The sequence below is a fragment of the Sceloporus occidentalis genome, unplaced genomic scaffold (genome assembly GCF_023333645.1).
Source record: "Sceloporus occidentalis isolate IW3139 unplaced genomic scaffold, rSceOcc1.0.p SCAF_1, whole genome shotgun sequence".
Lineage (NCBI taxonomy): Eukaryota > Metazoa > Chordata > Lepidosauria > Squamata > Phrynosomatidae > Sceloporus > Sceloporus occidentalis.
This window is the reverse complement of record NW_028316981.1, coordinates 57,964,522-57,981,232: the sequence shown is the minus strand read 5'-3', so window position 1 is coordinate 57,981,232 and position 16,711 is coordinate 57,964,522. Positions and strand designations below refer to the sequence as shown.

The 16,711-nt window shown below is 39.1% G+C and overlaps 2 protein-coding genes across 5 annotated transcripts in view; one reads left to right on the top strand and one right to left on the bottom strand.

Moving 5' to 3' along the window:
• APPL1 (adaptor protein, phosphotyrosine interacting with PH domain and leucine zipper 1) overlaps positions 1 to 14,679 on the top strand; it is a 45,702-nt gene extending 31,023 nt beyond the window's left edge. For both annotated transcript variants that reach the window (XM_089522252.1, XM_089522243.1), the window contains 6 exons: positions 427 to 601; positions 706 to 742; positions 4,879 to 5,025; positions 5,169 to 5,219; positions 5,994 to 6,083; positions 8,841 to 14,679. In XM_089522252.1, the coding sequence (XP_089378378.1) occupies positions 427 to 601; positions 706 to 742; positions 4,879 to 5,025; positions 5,169 to 5,219; positions 5,994 to 6,083; positions 8,841 to 8,990 (650 nt within the window). In that variant the 3' untranslated portion in view covers positions 8,991 to 14,679. The remainder of the gene's footprint in view (positions 1 to 426; positions 602 to 705; positions 743 to 4,878; positions 5,026 to 5,168; positions 5,220 to 5,993; positions 6,084 to 8,840) is intronic.
• The window catches only part of ASB14 (ankyrin repeat and SOCS box containing 14), a 22,972-nt gene continuing 20,932 nt past the window's right edge, over positions 14,672 to 16,711 (bottom strand). For all 3 annotated transcript variants that reach the window (XM_089522283.1, XM_089522265.1, XM_089522274.1), the window contains one exon: positions 14,672 to 14,850. In XM_089522283.1, the coding sequence (XP_089378409.1) occupies positions 14,672 to 14,850 (179 nt within the window). The remainder of the gene's footprint in view (positions 14,851 to 16,711) is intronic.

The following is a 16,711-nucleotide window of genomic DNA, read 5'->3' as shown; positions in this document are numbered from 1 at the left end:
AAATTTTTAATTTTTTAAAAACTTTTAAATTTGTTTTTATTTGTTTATTTAATTATTGCATTATTTTAAATTGTGTGGCTTGTTTCAATGTTTCTTGTAAGCCACCTTGAGATCTTTGACATAAGGCAGGATATAACTATTTTAATTAATAAATAATACATAAAATAGTTCTTTTTTTTTTTTTTTTTTTTTTTTTTTTTTTTTTTTTTTTGCTTAAAATTAGTATAGATTCACATATATAGCAATGCAGCAGATTTTAGATGTATTATGCACTGGTTTTTGTCAATTAATTTTTAATAATGTATGAAAGTCCTGTCTTACAATTACCATGCAATACACGTGACAAATATGTTGTTCGAACAAAATGATTTTTACTGAAAAGATCAAAGGTGTTCACATTGTTTCTTTTTTATATTCTTGATATAGATTCCATCCTCCATCAATTATTTATTGTAAGATTCCTTGGATCCATGGAGGTGAAGTCAGATGAAAGTTCTGATGTTGTTTATGAAACAATGCGCCAAATACTAGCAGCTCGAGCAATACATAACATTTTCAGAATGACAGAATCACATTTGTTAGTCACGTGTGACTGTTTAAAGTAAGTGCTCCCCTTTTAAAGCTAATACACATGTATCAAGTATTCTTAATATGTTTCTCTTTCTTTGTACAATAACATTTAGTTTCCTGAATTATTATTTCTAGGTTAATTGATCCACAGACCCAAGTGACAAGACTCAGGGTAAGTTGCTGAAATCAAAGCAGACAAATATAGGAACTTACTTTGTGATATTTCAACATATTTTCTGCTAAGTTGTACTCAGGGTTATTTTCTATGTGCTGAAAGTTTCCTGTTTATTTTCCAGTTGTGACTTTTCCATTTGTTGAGGAGTCTCAGTTCCAGACATTATGGTTCCCCCGCTTCTAAATTTTCACTGACCAAGTGACTGATGCTAAGCAAATATTAGCTGGTCTGTAAATAAAGAAATGTACAGTGGGTCCTTGGTATACGCGGGGGATCCGTTCCGGACCCCCCCGCGTATACCAAAATCCGCGTATGCTCAAGTCCCATTTGTCCCAATGGCGGCGGCGCGCGTGCACGCGCGCTGGCATTGGGACAAAAGTTCCTTCTCCCTCCCTTCCCTCCCTGCCTCCCTCCCTTCCCTTCCCCTTACTTACCTTCACTCTCTCGGCGCAGCGGCTTGGCCTCTGCCGCCGCTGCTGCGGGGGTAGCCAGGCGGCGGCGGCGGAGGCCAAGCCTCGGCTTCCTCGCCGCTGCCGTGAAAGGGCGTGATGGCGGTGCTGGAGGCCTCTTGGCCCCCAACAGCACCGCCACCGGGCCTTTCCCACAGCGGCGGCGAGGAAGCAGGGCTGCCGCGCCGGAGGCCTTCAAGGCCTCCCGCGCCGGCATCCAGCCTCCTCCAGGATTCCGCCGCCGCGGAAGGGCCGGATAAAGGTGTTGGAGGCCAAGAGGCCCCAGCACCGATACCTGGCCCTTCCGTGGCCACGGAGGCCTGGAGGAGGCCAGGTGCTGGCGCTGGAGGCCTTGAAGGCCTCTGGCGCTGCTGCCCTGCGCGCCTCCTCTTCCAAAAAAAAGGCGCGGAGGTATCCGGCCCTTCTGCAGCGGCGGAGGCCTGGAGGAGGCTGGATGCCAGCGCGGGAGGCCTTGAAGGCCTCCGGTGCGGCAGCCCTGCTTCCTTGCCGCCGCCGTGGGAAAGGCCCGGTGGCGGTGCTGTTGGGGGCCAATTTCCCGATTTGCCATCCACGGATGTTCAAATCCGCGGATGGCAAATCCGCGTATAAGGAGGGCCGACTGTATACTGACTTTAACACTTATAACATCAAAGTCTGTTAGAATCTACAGGAGTGTAACAGAAAGTTAATATTATGAATAACTAAATGGATGAGAATTTAGCTCTGCCAAAAGAGCGGGTGTAACATGGTGGCTAAGAGTTTAAGCTGGGAATTTTCTGTTTCAAAATGTGCCTCAGCCATGAACTTTGTTGGATCTCTTCAGCCTAGTAATGTGGTCCTAATTTGGAGAGTTTCTGTAAAGTGAGGGACGGGGAGGTGCATTCCATGGGCCACATGAGGCCTCCAGACCATTATTATGCCTCCAGATACCCCAAGACTTCCCCAAAGCCTTAGACCCCTGCAATTAAAAAAATAAACCAGAGAAATTACTGTAAAATAGTCCAGACTGCTACATAACTACTTCAATTAAAAATTCTGCTTTTTTTGTTTTAAATTTATTTTCAGCATCAATGTCAGCCACTAGGGGAACTGCAGGGACAAAAATTACTCTATAATTTATAACTTATAACACACACACTGTTATAAAGATTGCTGAGAAGGTATAAATATTGTTGTTGTGTGCCTTTAAGTTGTTTCTGACATATGGTGACCCTAAGGCAAACTTATCATGGGGTTTTCTTGCTAAGTTTCTTCAGTGGGTGTTTACCATTGCCATCTTCTGAGGCTGAAAGAATGACTCATGGCTGAACTGGGATTTGAACCTTGGTCTCCAGAGTCCCAGTCCAACATTCAAACAACTACATCTCATACCAAAATGACTCAAAACTAACTCTAAAAACATATACTAAAAATAAGAGTCTAAAACAGTTTCTGATAATCCTCATGCTTTTATTTTATCAACACTTTTTAAAGAGGGCAAACAAATTCAGTGGAATTTTCACTGTGTAAACCATGTACTGTATTTATTGTAAATTCAGGGTTAAACATGTTATACAGATTTGTTTCATGATTATGTATTTTTACATTTTAAAATACCATTTAGTGTTTGGTCATTTTGTAGTGAAACTGAAGTGATGAGTCATTGGCCAGGTGGAGAAATGAAGATCTATTTTGCATAGGAAGGGGTTCATCCAGGAAATAAAATGACCCACTGTGGCAAATACTAAAAAGGAAGTAACCCAGGGACTTTCACAGATAGCACTGTCCCATTTCCTCCTCCTCCTCTGATTCATCTATCCCAGCCATCAGTTACAGTAGCAAGGAAGATAAGAATTCAGGAACATCAGTAGAAGCTCATCCTTTATCACTTTCCTTCTTTTGAAGTTTTTGACCATGACTCTGTTCATTCTTCTTAACTCCCAAGGAGGAACATTCCTTTGAGAATCCAAAACCACATAGTAGAGCCATTTCTCAAGGACACAGTAGTGACTTGAATATTTCCAATCAGCAATTCCCCCTGCTTCCCACAAGTCCACCCTCAGACCTGGAGGGATTTGGAAGAATGAACACCTGGATTACTTAGTCCCATGAAATCTTTCCAGGCAGCAACCACCACACTAGGTCTTGCCAGTTATTGCATTGACTTTAAAACCTGAACCCAGGAAACTAGCTCAAGCATGGCTATGCAGAACTACTTAAAAGCTAATCAAGACCTCAGCCTTCATTGTAGAATGAGTGAAGTTCTCTGGTTAGCTACTTGCTGTGCTGGGTAGATGCTTTGTAGCCCAAGAAAGAATTAAGGTCACATCATGGATGGAGTAACATTAGACTGTTTAAAAGTGGGGAAATTAGGGGTGAGGGGATAAGCATTGGCCACTTTATTTATAAGATCACATCCAATGATTGGAGTAGTAGATTGCTAATAGTTATTGTAACATACTACCTTCCTCCATCCCCAGAAAATATATTGTGAACAGCAGAGGAGCACAGACACTAATGAATTAGCTACCACTTGATTCTATGAGCAACAGTTTGAATCATGTAGATACATATTGCTTCCTGCGAAACTGTTTGAGTCATACTGATTCCACTGCTGCCCTCCAAGCGGCTTTTTCCATAGCCACTCATCTGGATGCCCTATCGATTAGCATAGCTCTCTTTATATTCTGCAAGAGTAGAGCTATACTCCAAACTGACATTGCTTTCATCCCAAAGTTAGTCTCAACTTCCACAGATCACAAGAACTGGCCTGACCCCTTTTCTATTTCAAGCCAACCCCCACTTTTTAAAAACTGCTGACATATACAGTAGCTCATGTCAGGAGAGCACTCAAGATGTACATGCAACATACAGAGTCATTCAAGGACGCAGACAAGGATTTTGTACCTTTTTACCCCATCTGCATATGGAAGCTATAATCTGATTTCTTCGATAAAAGCTTGTCATCTCTCTCCCTGATGATGATGATGACAACGATGATGATTTCAATTATATTTTGTAGCATTAATAGAAAGAGTGGCTAATTGCTACTCCACCAGAACAATTCCTACATCAGCTGCATGGCCCACGCATGCATCTCTTAAGGAAGACAAGGCTATCTTTTTCTCTGAGGAGTGGTCAACAAAATGATAGAAACAGGAATTCATGGGGTTTCTGCATCAAAACAGCAGGAGGAAATAATATATAGTTGAGTGGCAAATGGAGAGGAATATAATGGGGCGCGCACCACCATTCAAGCCAATGGGGCTTGAATTATGGGCAGTTTTCGAAGGGGGGATCCGGAATGGATTCCCCGCGAAAACAGAGGGGCCACTGTACTGTTAAATGCCACTCTATGCCAAACAAGATAGCATCTCCATTTTATTAATTGGTATGGTAATCCTATTATCATTTGAAATTAAGGTTTGAATTCCTGGTGGAAGCTATGGAAGCTCTACTGTTTGACCATGGGCAAGCCACTCTCTCTGAACCAAATAAGTGACAAAACTGCTTTGAATAAATCTTGTCAAGAAAACGCTAAGATGAGGTTGCCATAAGCTAGAGTCAACATGAAGGCACATGACAATGATCATTTCACCATATTCAAGTGAATGTCTTATAGTTGCTAAATGACCACCAATATGTTACTATCTCTCATGTGTCAGACTTTGAATTTTCATTCTTTTTTCCATTCCTCTTTAATAGTTCCCATTGCCAAATGTAGTTTTGTATGCCACACACCAGGAGAACAAACGCCTTTTTGGATTTGTACTTCAGACATCAACAGGGAGAGCAGATAGCAGACCAACATTTGTCTGCTACATATTTGAATCAAATAATGAAGGGGAAAAGGTATTTATGTCCCAATTAAATTTCTTGAATAAACAAAACCATTCTGAACCATTAAATGATTTAAATGTGTCATTAAATCACAACTCTTTAAAAATAATCACATTTTATTATCTTTACTGCTTTTCCATTTTTTTCCCATTTAGATCTGTGACTCTGTAGGAATTGCAAAACAGATTGCATATCATACTGAATTGGTAAGACTTCAAATTGCAATAAAATCTATAGGCATTTTATAGGCTTCATATAAACAATGAGCTGATGAAAGCTGTAGGGTACCTAATTAGATGTCTGCCATAACACACTGTTCTGCCAGTCCTTTCTCACAGGTGATCTGTTTTTGTGTGTGTGTGTGTGTGTGTGTGTGTGTGTGAGTCAAAAGCAGTTGTAACTACAGTATACTGTGACAGAGGATGCGTGTAAGGAGAAGATAACTTAGCAAAGCAGTCTGCATCCAAACGTAGTAAGAGAAGGCAGAAATTTTCTAGGATAGCTAGCCAGCAGAATATCCAAGCATTTTGAAAATATGATTTTTTTTTTTTACTAGTTCAGTTTCTCATGGACATCCCTTGCCTCTGGGCATGAGTGCTATCAACATAAAACAATAATGCTTTCTTAAGTAATGCTAAACTTGAGTAAAGAAGCTGTGAATTGCAAACTAAGACAACCCCCCCTTTTTTTTAAACTAGAGGTTGTTAGTATTGCTAACATTATCTAGTTGCCAAATTAGTTATTAGAATGGTTAACAGTTTCGTAGTCTGGTGGTGTGGAAGCGAGTGTTTCTTTTAGGTTCATGCAGGTAATTCCCCTGGTATGTGTTGAAGGGAACCAGGATACAGTTTTTGTTGAAATATTTAGTCCCTGGGTCATTATTTTGATGTGAAATTGTTTAAACGGATCATACAAAATATACCAATGTACACCTTCCCTCAGTATTTATTAGTTACTTACACATAATATTAACTTTTCAGGATCGTAGAACATCAGAAAAGCAGAAAGAAATAGAGAAAGTAAAAGAAAAACAGCAAAAGGAACTCAGTAAACAAAAACAAATTGAAAAGGTATGTAATTGATAAATGTTGATTTAATCAGAATACAGACCCAGCCTTACATCTTCTGTGACCTTGGACTTCATAACAGTAGATCAATAAAAGTTATGAATCATCTGAAGAAAATGTACAGTCAGTCTTCTCCCCCACATCACTAGCGCTTGAACTTGCCTATTGAAATTGATTGCCAGTAGATTTGGGGAAGACAAGACAAAGTACTTGCTCACACCACACCCAGATAAGCTTTAGAATTTTCTAATAGAAGGTGTGATGGTGGTCACTGATTTTGATGGCTTTAAAGGGGGAAACTGACAGAGGTGTGTAATCATGGAGTCTACATAGAACCACCAACATTCAGTTGAAAATTCCAGTTGCTGGGAACAGGCCTAGTAACTTTTTCATTGCCCTACTTTTGGACTTCAAGTAAGTCTATAGCTGGTGGTGTTGTTGGAACTGTGATGGCAGACCAGAAGGGCTTTTTTATCTGAATTGTACTCTTCCTGGGCAATTATATCTTGACGTCCTACCCTATGTGATAGATAGCATGCCCTGCTTATTCCTCTGTATCTACATTATCCCAGAATCTCAGAAATGTAAGAGCCGTGATAAATTGTTTCCAAATTTGTACTCTTACTAATAATTTTACTATTTAGTCTGGTACACAGAAAAGACTGAATGTCTAGTACACACAAAAGCCCTTTTGGATCAGACCAAAGACCTAACCATAACTCCTGTTTCCCAGTGGTTTCCCAGGTACCTATGTATTGGCCACAAAAAGCATGTGAGAGCAGTATCAACATTCTGCTGATGTTATCCAGAATCAGATATTCAAAGATATGCTGCTTCTCATCTCAGGGGAAGCCTTACCATGAGTAATAGCCATTAATAGCCTGATTCTCCACAAGTGTGTCTAATCTCAATTTAAAGCCCATCTTAGTTGATGGCCATCACCACATCTTCTGATATGGAGCAGTATAGCTTAACCATGTGCTGTGTGAAAAAGTACTATTTTATTTGTATCCTGGATATCTCACTTAAATTTCATTGGATGACATTGGAATTATAAAAATGGAGACATAACTATTATTTCTTGGTCAGTGAGGGTATGGAGCAGGTAGAGAAAGCTTAATCCAATTCCATAGTAGGCAGGGCAAAGCAACAGAGACTGTGACTGCATCCACACTGCAAAAATCATGCAATTTGACACCACTTTAACTGCCATGGCTAAATGCTATGGAACTATGGGAATTGTAGGGTTTTTTTCGGGGGGGGGGGGATACCAGAGCACTCTGACAGAGAAGGCACTGAAATAAGACGTGGACCTTAAAAAGAACTTGAGAAAGCACCATTGGTGGGAATTAGGAGCCTCAATAAGCCATTGTGGCCCTCCCATGACTGAGTTGTGGGTGGAATGCTGTCCAAACATCTCCTAAGGCCTGTGGGCACGGGACTGTCATTAGGAAAATTATCCAAGTTTCTCAGTGCCTTTTATGTGGTGTTTAAGCCAGTCAGCCTGATTTCTGATAGAAGAAGGATAATTGCCCAGTTGTAGCTTCCTGTCAGGCATCTTGCTACAAGAAAGGTAAGCCAGCAGAGTCTGAGACCACCTGCATGTCACTGTTGTGAATCTGCAGTGATGAAGAAAAAAAGAGCCTCCTTGCAGTCAGTGAGATGACCATCATTATGTGAGTGCACCAACAGTTTTCCCCATATGGTGCTGCTCCTGCTGCCTTGCTGGGCTCCATGGAAGTGGTAAGTAGAATCCAGCAAGAGGCTTTGTCACCTTGTCTCAGGGATAAAGCCATTCTTTCTCAGCCCCATTGTCTTAAAAGTGATGGAAATAGACAGTCCTCAAAGAAATCATCCTTTGGGGGCCTGTTCACACGCTAATATTATAGTACCATGATTCCACTTCAGCTGTCATGACAACATCCTATGGAATCCTGGGATTTGCAGTTTAGGGAAGGGCATTTAGAATGATCAGCCAGAGAGTTTGATAGTTTTAGCAAACTACAAGCCCCAACATTCCATAGTGGAATCATAGTACTATAATTTTGTAGTGTAAATGTTTCTTTTGTCTTAAGAGTTTGTATCTATTGTTCCCATAAGCTGCAGAGGGGCAAGGGTTGTTCCTGGCCTATGGATACATCTTGAGTTGTGCTCTTCAGCTGTGTGCTCTCTTGAGTTATGCTCTCCTTGTCCCCATCTTGTTTTCCTCTCTCCCCATTCAAAACACAAGAGGATCTTATGCTGTCCCCCTGTTTATGATGCTTTGTCCTTGTTTGATTTTGAGCTTGCAGTTGATTCACAGTTTACTAATATTAACTTCTTAGCTTTTGTGTGTCCTGCGAGTGAAGGAGCGGTTTCAGTTGCTTAACCCAGCCCTTCACAGAAGTGGGAATTAGTCTGTTCCTACCTGTTCCATTCCTCACTGACCAGAAGGACACCTCATATTAAGTCCAACTTTTCAAACCACTTTAATCATGTCTTGTATATTTGTATAAACCTCTGTAAAGTCTCTCATTTAATGCTTTTCTTTCACTAAAGTGCCAAAACATTGTAAATTTTCCTCACAGAATAAATTCTCCCAGTTTCCTGATCATTTTGGTTGTCCATTTCTGATCTCTGTCCAGCTCTGTCTCATTTGAGAAACAGTAACCAGAACAGTACACAGTATTGCAGGTGTGGTCATAACATAGATTTGTGTAAGGGCATTTACAATACAAAGTCAGTTTGATATATTGATTAAAAATGAGTGATTTCTTGCAGGATTTAGAAGAGCAAAGTCGACTAATAGCCGCTTCTAGTAGATCCAGCCAGAGTGTTGGTGAAGGACAGTTTGTAGTCCTTAGTAGTAGCCAGTCAGAAGACAGTGATTTAGGAGAAGATGGGAAGAAGAAACGAGAATCTGAAGCATGAGGTGACTTCAGTGCAAGTTTTTGGACCGGTTGTACAAAATAAGCTTGCAAATTACAGAAGAAGCAAAGGTGGAGGGTTTGCTTTATTAAATGGGATTCAATATTCTGACCCATTAAGCTTTGATTTTACTTAAACTGTCTGCTTAATGTAAATGTGGACTCTCTTCCCAGTCATAAGAAACTGTGGTAATAATTACAGCAGAATTGGTACCTTATTTTTCTCTGCAGATGACTTCATGTGGAAAATACTGTCATAAATTAAGCACAAAGATTTTATGCTCTTTATCTTTACTTTCTGTTTGCCGCTTCAGAGGGATAACTGACAAAACAAGATGTCTTATGGCACCTTCAAATACAAACAAATTGAATTTGATCAAGTGGACTCCAGTCCATTAAATTTATGCCATAATACATTTTTTAGTCTTTAAGATGTTATTTTGATACCCAAAGATTACTGAGAACAGAAATAGAAGAATGTTAATTTGCAGTTAAATAAATCTTGGAATAAATTGCCAGTAGGAAAAAGAAGTATTCAGGAAACAAACAACCCTGTATGTAACATTTTGGTTAAATGTGAAATCATTATTTTATATGAGATTGCGTTGGCTGATACTGGTCTTAGCTTCTCTGAATTATACTTCAGAGCAATTATGTAACAAAGACACTAAAGGAGACATTAGAAATTGGTGTGTGAGGTATAACAGTACTGGGCAGAATGCATTCTTTTAGTGGACAGAATGCATTCTTCCATCTCCAGTCCTTCTGTGCACTCTGTGAATCTGCTCTGAAGGACTAGGAATCCCTCTGCAGTAGATTTCTGGTGCTGCAGAGGGATGCAGGAGAGAAGGGGGGAAAAGGCTTGACAGTATGATCGGACACTGTTGGATCAGTAACATACAATTAAATGTACATAAATGAAGCCTTTGCCAGTTGAGATGAAATTGCTTTTTAAATCTATGGTCATAATTAGCCTGATTTCATTAAACTCCTTCCAGAATATCTTTGCCAGTTCCACATGTACCAAAGCATATAGACTGCATAGATCTGTTTAAGTTTTGAAACTAATGGCTGATTATCATCTTCTTAGTGTTTTTAATTGTATTTTAAAAACAATTTTAATTAAATAAATCATGCATTGGTCTTTCCTTCCCCTTTCCCCTCTCCCACCCCCCCACCCCCAAAAGAAAAAGAGAGAATGGTTAATGCAAAACACTGGGTTGGAATCAGGATCCTTCCACAGATTAAGGGTGTCACAAGAATTGGCTCTACTCAATTTCCATCACTGCCCCAGCTCACCCCATTCATCAGGATCTCCTGTGCATTTTCAAGGGGATGGCAGATTTGCTGCAAGGAGAAAGAGATGGAGAAGTGCCTCTCACTGGATCAAACCTGTTGTGTCTGATTTTATACCAGAACTTTTATTTTATGAAGAGTCTTGAGTAAAATTCATTTCATCCCATTGATTCATCAGATTTTTAAAATATAATCTGCCTTTTAATTAAAATTGCTTCTTTTCAAAGCTCAACAGAATGGCTTAGTAGCTGGTAGAAACAAGTTTACAATAGGAGAAATCACTATTATGCCCTCTGACTTCTGACACCAATTTTTCATCATAATATAAAAAATAAAGTTATCTGAAAACTGTATGTGCTGCAAAAGAAAAGATGCCGTAATTCATATGGTGTTTCAGACTGGAAATGGCCCAAACAGTCCAGTCTTTCCAGACATCTGTGTAAGGGACTTCCTTTTAGGACTGTAAAGTGATGCTTGGCTGTGTCTGTGTTACAAAACGTTTTGAAATCTGATTGGAGTGTTCCTTTTCTGGATGATCGGAAAGACACACATAGTACACTCGATAAATTTAAGGAGGGTTTCATCTAATCACCTGAGGAATCTCCTACCTCCTTTAAGGTTTAGATCAGCGTGACATATGAAATGCGATTCATAGGAGTTCGTAATGTTTTTAATAAGGAATACTAATTTTCATTTTGGCAGCAGCTCATTTTAATTGGCAAAAGCTGCCATAGCTACTGCTTTTTTGAGCTTCTTACAGTCACATATAACATTGCAAGAATTTGAATTTTGTGCTGAAGTGAATACTGAATTCATGTCCACAGATGGATTTTGTTCATTATGTTGTAGCTAACCTCCAGCAGCTGTCACCTGCAGTATGGTGTATATATGTGTAAAGATGTATGTTACTTCAATGTATTATAATGTGCATAATATCAAGTTTCCTCACTAATAAAACTGGTCATTTTAATCTTTTGCATATTAAGTCAGATATCAAGTTTAAAGGGGCATATAAGTTTGCTCTTTGTGAAATTGAAAGCTTTCACTTTTGTTTTGCATAACTACCCATTTGTTGTGAAGAAGAATTAATGAAGGAGAGAGTTTACATTTCTACATTTATATGAATGTGTTGAAAAGGGGAGAATCTGTAGATTTTCCATGGTTAAAAGATTGCTTAAATAGGCAACACATGGTAAGCCATGATTTTATACATATTAGCCCTGGTACAGATGTATGCAAAATTTGCTCTGTCAATTTTTAAAAAATGGGTTTACCCAATTTACACTTCTTGGGCTTAATACAGAAATAGTTAGCTTTCGGTTAGAAAGTCATACACATCTGGCCTTGCAGTGCATTTTGTGAAAGAAAGAAAAAAGGTTCCATGCCGAGCACATATTTTTGAAGTGTGCAGAAACCACTCTATCTATTTCTAAAGTCTGCAGAAACATATTTTAGCATGTGGGGCATATGTCCTTTAATGCAACTATTCGTCCACAACAAATATGTACACATTTTGTTGGTTTGTTTTAAATCTACATGAAACTAACTTGGGGAGTAAAGTTAGGAAAAACATTTGACAGATCTGCTCACCCATATTCTAAAATTAGTACGTATTCGTATTATACTTCCCACATGTAGGCTGTATCAGCATAGTGTACTAGGTCCACAAGCAGACCTCTGCCAGTCGTGAGTACCCACCAACTTACTAATCAGCCTCTAAAGCCACTGCCCCCAGCCATTGTGTGCTTTGTGCGGAACAGGCAGGTTTGCAGAATTGTCTGGCTATATCTCTGCAGCCAGATGTGAAACAATTACAGCAGCATTGATACCTCTGGAAGACACTTGACTGGCCTCTATGCCAATATTATCATTTCACATTTTGGTATGGGGATGTAGACACATACTTGGGTGATCCAGCCCACTCCCCAGAAAGCATGGAATGGCCATGCAGATGGCTTCTCATGCTCCTTAGTAATTCAGGAAGAGGAGGAAGGGAATACCTGTGGCACTCCCCAAAATGACATATGCATGTGTAAGGCAAACCTATGTGTGCCTATGTCCCTAAAAAGATCTCAGACCTAATTTGATTGCACAATTTTCCTGGTTATGTAAATATCCCGTAACCCCTTCATTAATTTTTCTTTTACGTTTACATTCTGTATAGAGAACTGTTATTTGGCTGCCTGGTTGATATGTTCATGGTGCAAAAATTGCTCGTGCCCCACTTCTTACCATATGGTAAGCATGTATTTTCCTATAGAGCGATTATTTTCATGTAGGGATATTGTGGTGTACAAAACAGTGCTTTCATAATCATGAAATCAACTTTTCTTTATATATTTAACAATAAAATCAAATTTTCCTCTTGTTTTATGGGGGCTGCAGTTCTGTACTCAATAACCAAGAAGTAAGCCCCACTGAATCTAATAGGGCATACGTTTGAGTAAACATGTATGGGATTGTGCTATCAGGATACAAGAGCTGAACTCTACAAGGTGGGTGGGCTTGGGGACTATGCTTCCTTTCTGCTCTCAAACTGCACATTTTGAAAACAAAATTTAAGAAGGGACTAGATTACAGAATGTTAGAGATGGGTTTCTTTTCCTGAGAAATGTAGAAAAGAATTTTTTTTTTTGCATGTTCCTTTCTTCCTTTGTGAATTGCAGTCTGAAGACATTCTTTGTTTGCAAATTAAGATGGTTTCTTTTTTAAAAAATCAAATAAGAATTCTTCATTGCTTTTTAACTTTTATTCTTCTGGGCATATTTCTTCCTAGCCATTTTTGTGAAATCTCTGCAAATCCATCAGTCAAAAACAGAGATGAGTGCTAGTCCAGGCTCCCCATTGTCATGCCAATGTCCTGGAAGATCCCTCCAGATGCCCCAGTTCCAGGAAGCTAGTGGTGAGTGGTGGGAGATAACAACAGGGTGTATTCCATTGTACCCTGCACACTCAGTTTCACTCCTCTTCCATCTCCACTCATCATGTAGGGAAGGCAGAAAAGAAGCAAAGCTGAGTATCCATCCCTTGTAGGTCATCATTTGGCCTGCAAAGAGGTTGGATTGAAGGGCATGCATCTCCCCTCCCTAGCTAAATGGTTCCACACCCATCACCAAAGAAAACATGATCCAGTTTAGCAGGAAGAATAATCAAGCATGTAACTCTGAAGGAACAATGCTCCATGATAAGATTCGTAAGCAAGCCACAAAGTCTGTACAACAATTTAAGGGATTTTTACAGTATAGTGGATTGGTCAAATTCTTACAAGTAAAGTAATAGTTTGGGCCTATTCCAGTGGATGTGATTTTTGCATTGCTTTAAAGAGTGTAACATAATTTCCCTTAATTCTTGTATTAATAAATAACCAATGATTGTCAACTTGATATTGTCAATTTACAGATTGAAATCTAGATATTAACAATAAAACTGTGTGGAGGATTTCAGTGAAGTCGTCAATTTTAAAGGTGGATTTCTGTAATGATTTCATAAATATTTTGTTTGCTATTGCTCCCCAAAGGTTCATAATGTATCCAAGCATTCAGAATTACTTGAAATCTTTGTCAAATGTATTTTAAGTCTGTCAGTCAACCAAGAATCTTATCCATGCATTTCATAAAGTCAGATAATCATATATTGTACTTAAATTAAAAAAAATTAACAGCTGGAAAAATACCTTTAATTTGCCTGAAAATAAGGAAGAATAGTGTGTTATGCAAAGGCTGATACCCATCTTTGGCTGGCATCTTGTCGAACAGTTGAATGAATGTGTTAAACTGGACAAAAAGGAAAGGGGCAGTAGCTTTAGTGTGCCTAAGTATGTATTTCAGGGAGGAGAGATAGAGTTGCCACAAAAAGCTGTTCAACCACAGGATGTTCCATGTGGGGCCCATTTTTGTGTGTCACAGTGTTCACAAGAATTTACACTAAGCATTCAGTTTGTCAGAAAGAAATGTTCATTTATTGAAATACTTGATATTGCCTACTGCCCCAGATAGAATAAACTGATTATCCAGTGATGGGAGAGACAAACTGTAATTTAATTTCTAGTCTGTAATTTAATTTTGTTCCTTTGTTGTAGTAATGAGCTACTATATAGTTCATGGAAAAGCAGTAGTGTAGTATTTATTCTTTTTAAAGTCACCTGATTAGACGACAATTTTTAATAAATCTTTAAGCCCTCCGCAACACATTATTCAAGAGGAATATATATACTTCTACAGATGATGGAATGTCATGCTTTTTATCCATCAAAATATTTTATTAAAAATTATTCAAATTGCTTGATTTCTCCCACATGATTTCCCCCCACATATTTTTTTCTAACAATTACATAAGCTACAATTTGTATGTATATAAAATGCATATAGGACGCCCTCCACCACATCTGAATTAGTAGATTCCTTCCAGATTTCCTTGTCCATACAGATCATACTCCTTATAGAGTATATATTCTTTCAAACGGTTTGGTAGTGGTAGAAAGGTCAAGAAGACAGGACAGCGTAGACGCAAGCGGCCTAAACATTTCCGGATTCTCAGACGGCAGAGATGTTTCAAAGAACGGGTGTTTGCTGGAAATAAACATAATCTATTATTATACAATTTATCCATCCTTGCACCTCATTTTGAAGCCTAGCTCAGCCTTATGTTCCTAAGGAATGAAGTGGGATACAGCTAGTGTCAAGTCACTGAGCAGCCACAGTGGCAAGTCTTTGTCATTTCATCCTTAGTTTCCTTCTGTAAAATGGGAATAATGATCTTATGGCGAATGAGATAAAAGTCACCTGTCAAAAATGTTCAGGATAGTGAAAGCTCTCAGAATAACAGAGAAATTGAGATTATTTTTGAAATAATATAATGTAAAATGCTACATTAAAAGATTAAGTATATTATTGGTCACAATAAAACAGTTGGCTGCTAGGAGATTTTCCAAGGTATTTGTCTAATCAAGGATGGTTTATACAGTAAAGTAAGAATCAAAACATTGGGTTGGCTTCTGTAATACCTATTGAATGTGTTGTCAAGGGATGAAAAATCCTGTAGATTATGTATGTTTAATATCACATGTAACATGACACACTTGGAGGTCTGTGGTGAATGTGGTTCATGTTCATCATGTTCCTTCAGTACAACATGAGTACAGACATTTCTGGGTTTAGTTGTATGTAGGTTATCACATGTGAAAGGGATCTGGGAGTCCAAGTAGACCACAAGTTCAACATGAGTCAACAGTGTGATGCAGCAGCTAAAAAGACCAATGCAATTTTACGCTGCTTCAATAAAGGTATAGTGTCTAGATCAAGGGAAGTAATAGTGCCACTATATTCTGCTCTGGTCAGGCCCCACCTGGAATATTGTGTTCAATTCTGGGTTCCGCAATTTAAAAAGGATATTGAGAAACAAGCGTGTCCAAAGGAGGGCGAATAAAATGGTGAAAGGTCTGGAAACCATACCCTATGAGGAAAGCCTTAGGGAGCTGGGGATGTTTAGCCTGGAGAAGAGAAGGTTAAGAGGTGATATGATAGCCCTGTTTAAATACTTGAAGGGATGTCATATTGAGGAGGGAGCAAGCTTGTTTTCTGCTGCTCCAGAGACTAGGACCTGGAGCAATGGATGCAAGCTCCAGGAAAAGAGATTCCACCTCAACATTAGGAGGAACTTTCTGACAGTAAGGGCTGTTCGACAGTGGAACACACTCCCTCGGAGTGTTGTGGAATCTCCCTCCTTCGAGGTCTTTACACAGAGGCTGGATGGCCATCTGTCAGGGATGCTTTGATTTGGATTTCCTGCATGGCAGGGGGTTGGACTGGATGGCCCTTGCGGTCTCTTCCAACTCTATGATTGTATGATCACAATACTAAATAAAGGAGAACTCTCAGCATAAAACCAGTGAAGTTTTGGGGTATATAAGGAAGTCCCAAGAGTAGAAAAGCAGAAGTAATGTCAGTCTATAGTTTATATTTAATATAAAGGAACTAAATAATTAGAAAACATTTATTTTGTCTTATACTACTCCATGCTTGGTGATTTTCCATCCCAATTACTAAAAAGTATTCTCCACGAGTTTGTATTTGATGATGACAGCAGCTGCAAGCATGCAGTGTCTATGCTGTTGATGGGAACTGCATATAGAAGCATTATTAATACGTACTTTAAAGGAACTGGATTGGCTGCCAATATAAGTCAATTGGACTTCAAGGTGGTGTTCAAGATATTTCCAACTTATGGTGACTGTATCATGGTGTTTTCTTGGTCTTTTGGCTGTGGCAACCCATAACCTCCCCCATCCCAAGCCTATATGCAGAGTCCCATTTGGGTTTAAATTTGGAATTTGAATTGGCTTTTTTTTTAATGTTGATCTCATGCTAATTATATCCTGCTGAGTTTTATTAGGTTGCATTAAAATATTGTGATAGAATTAAATAAAATATT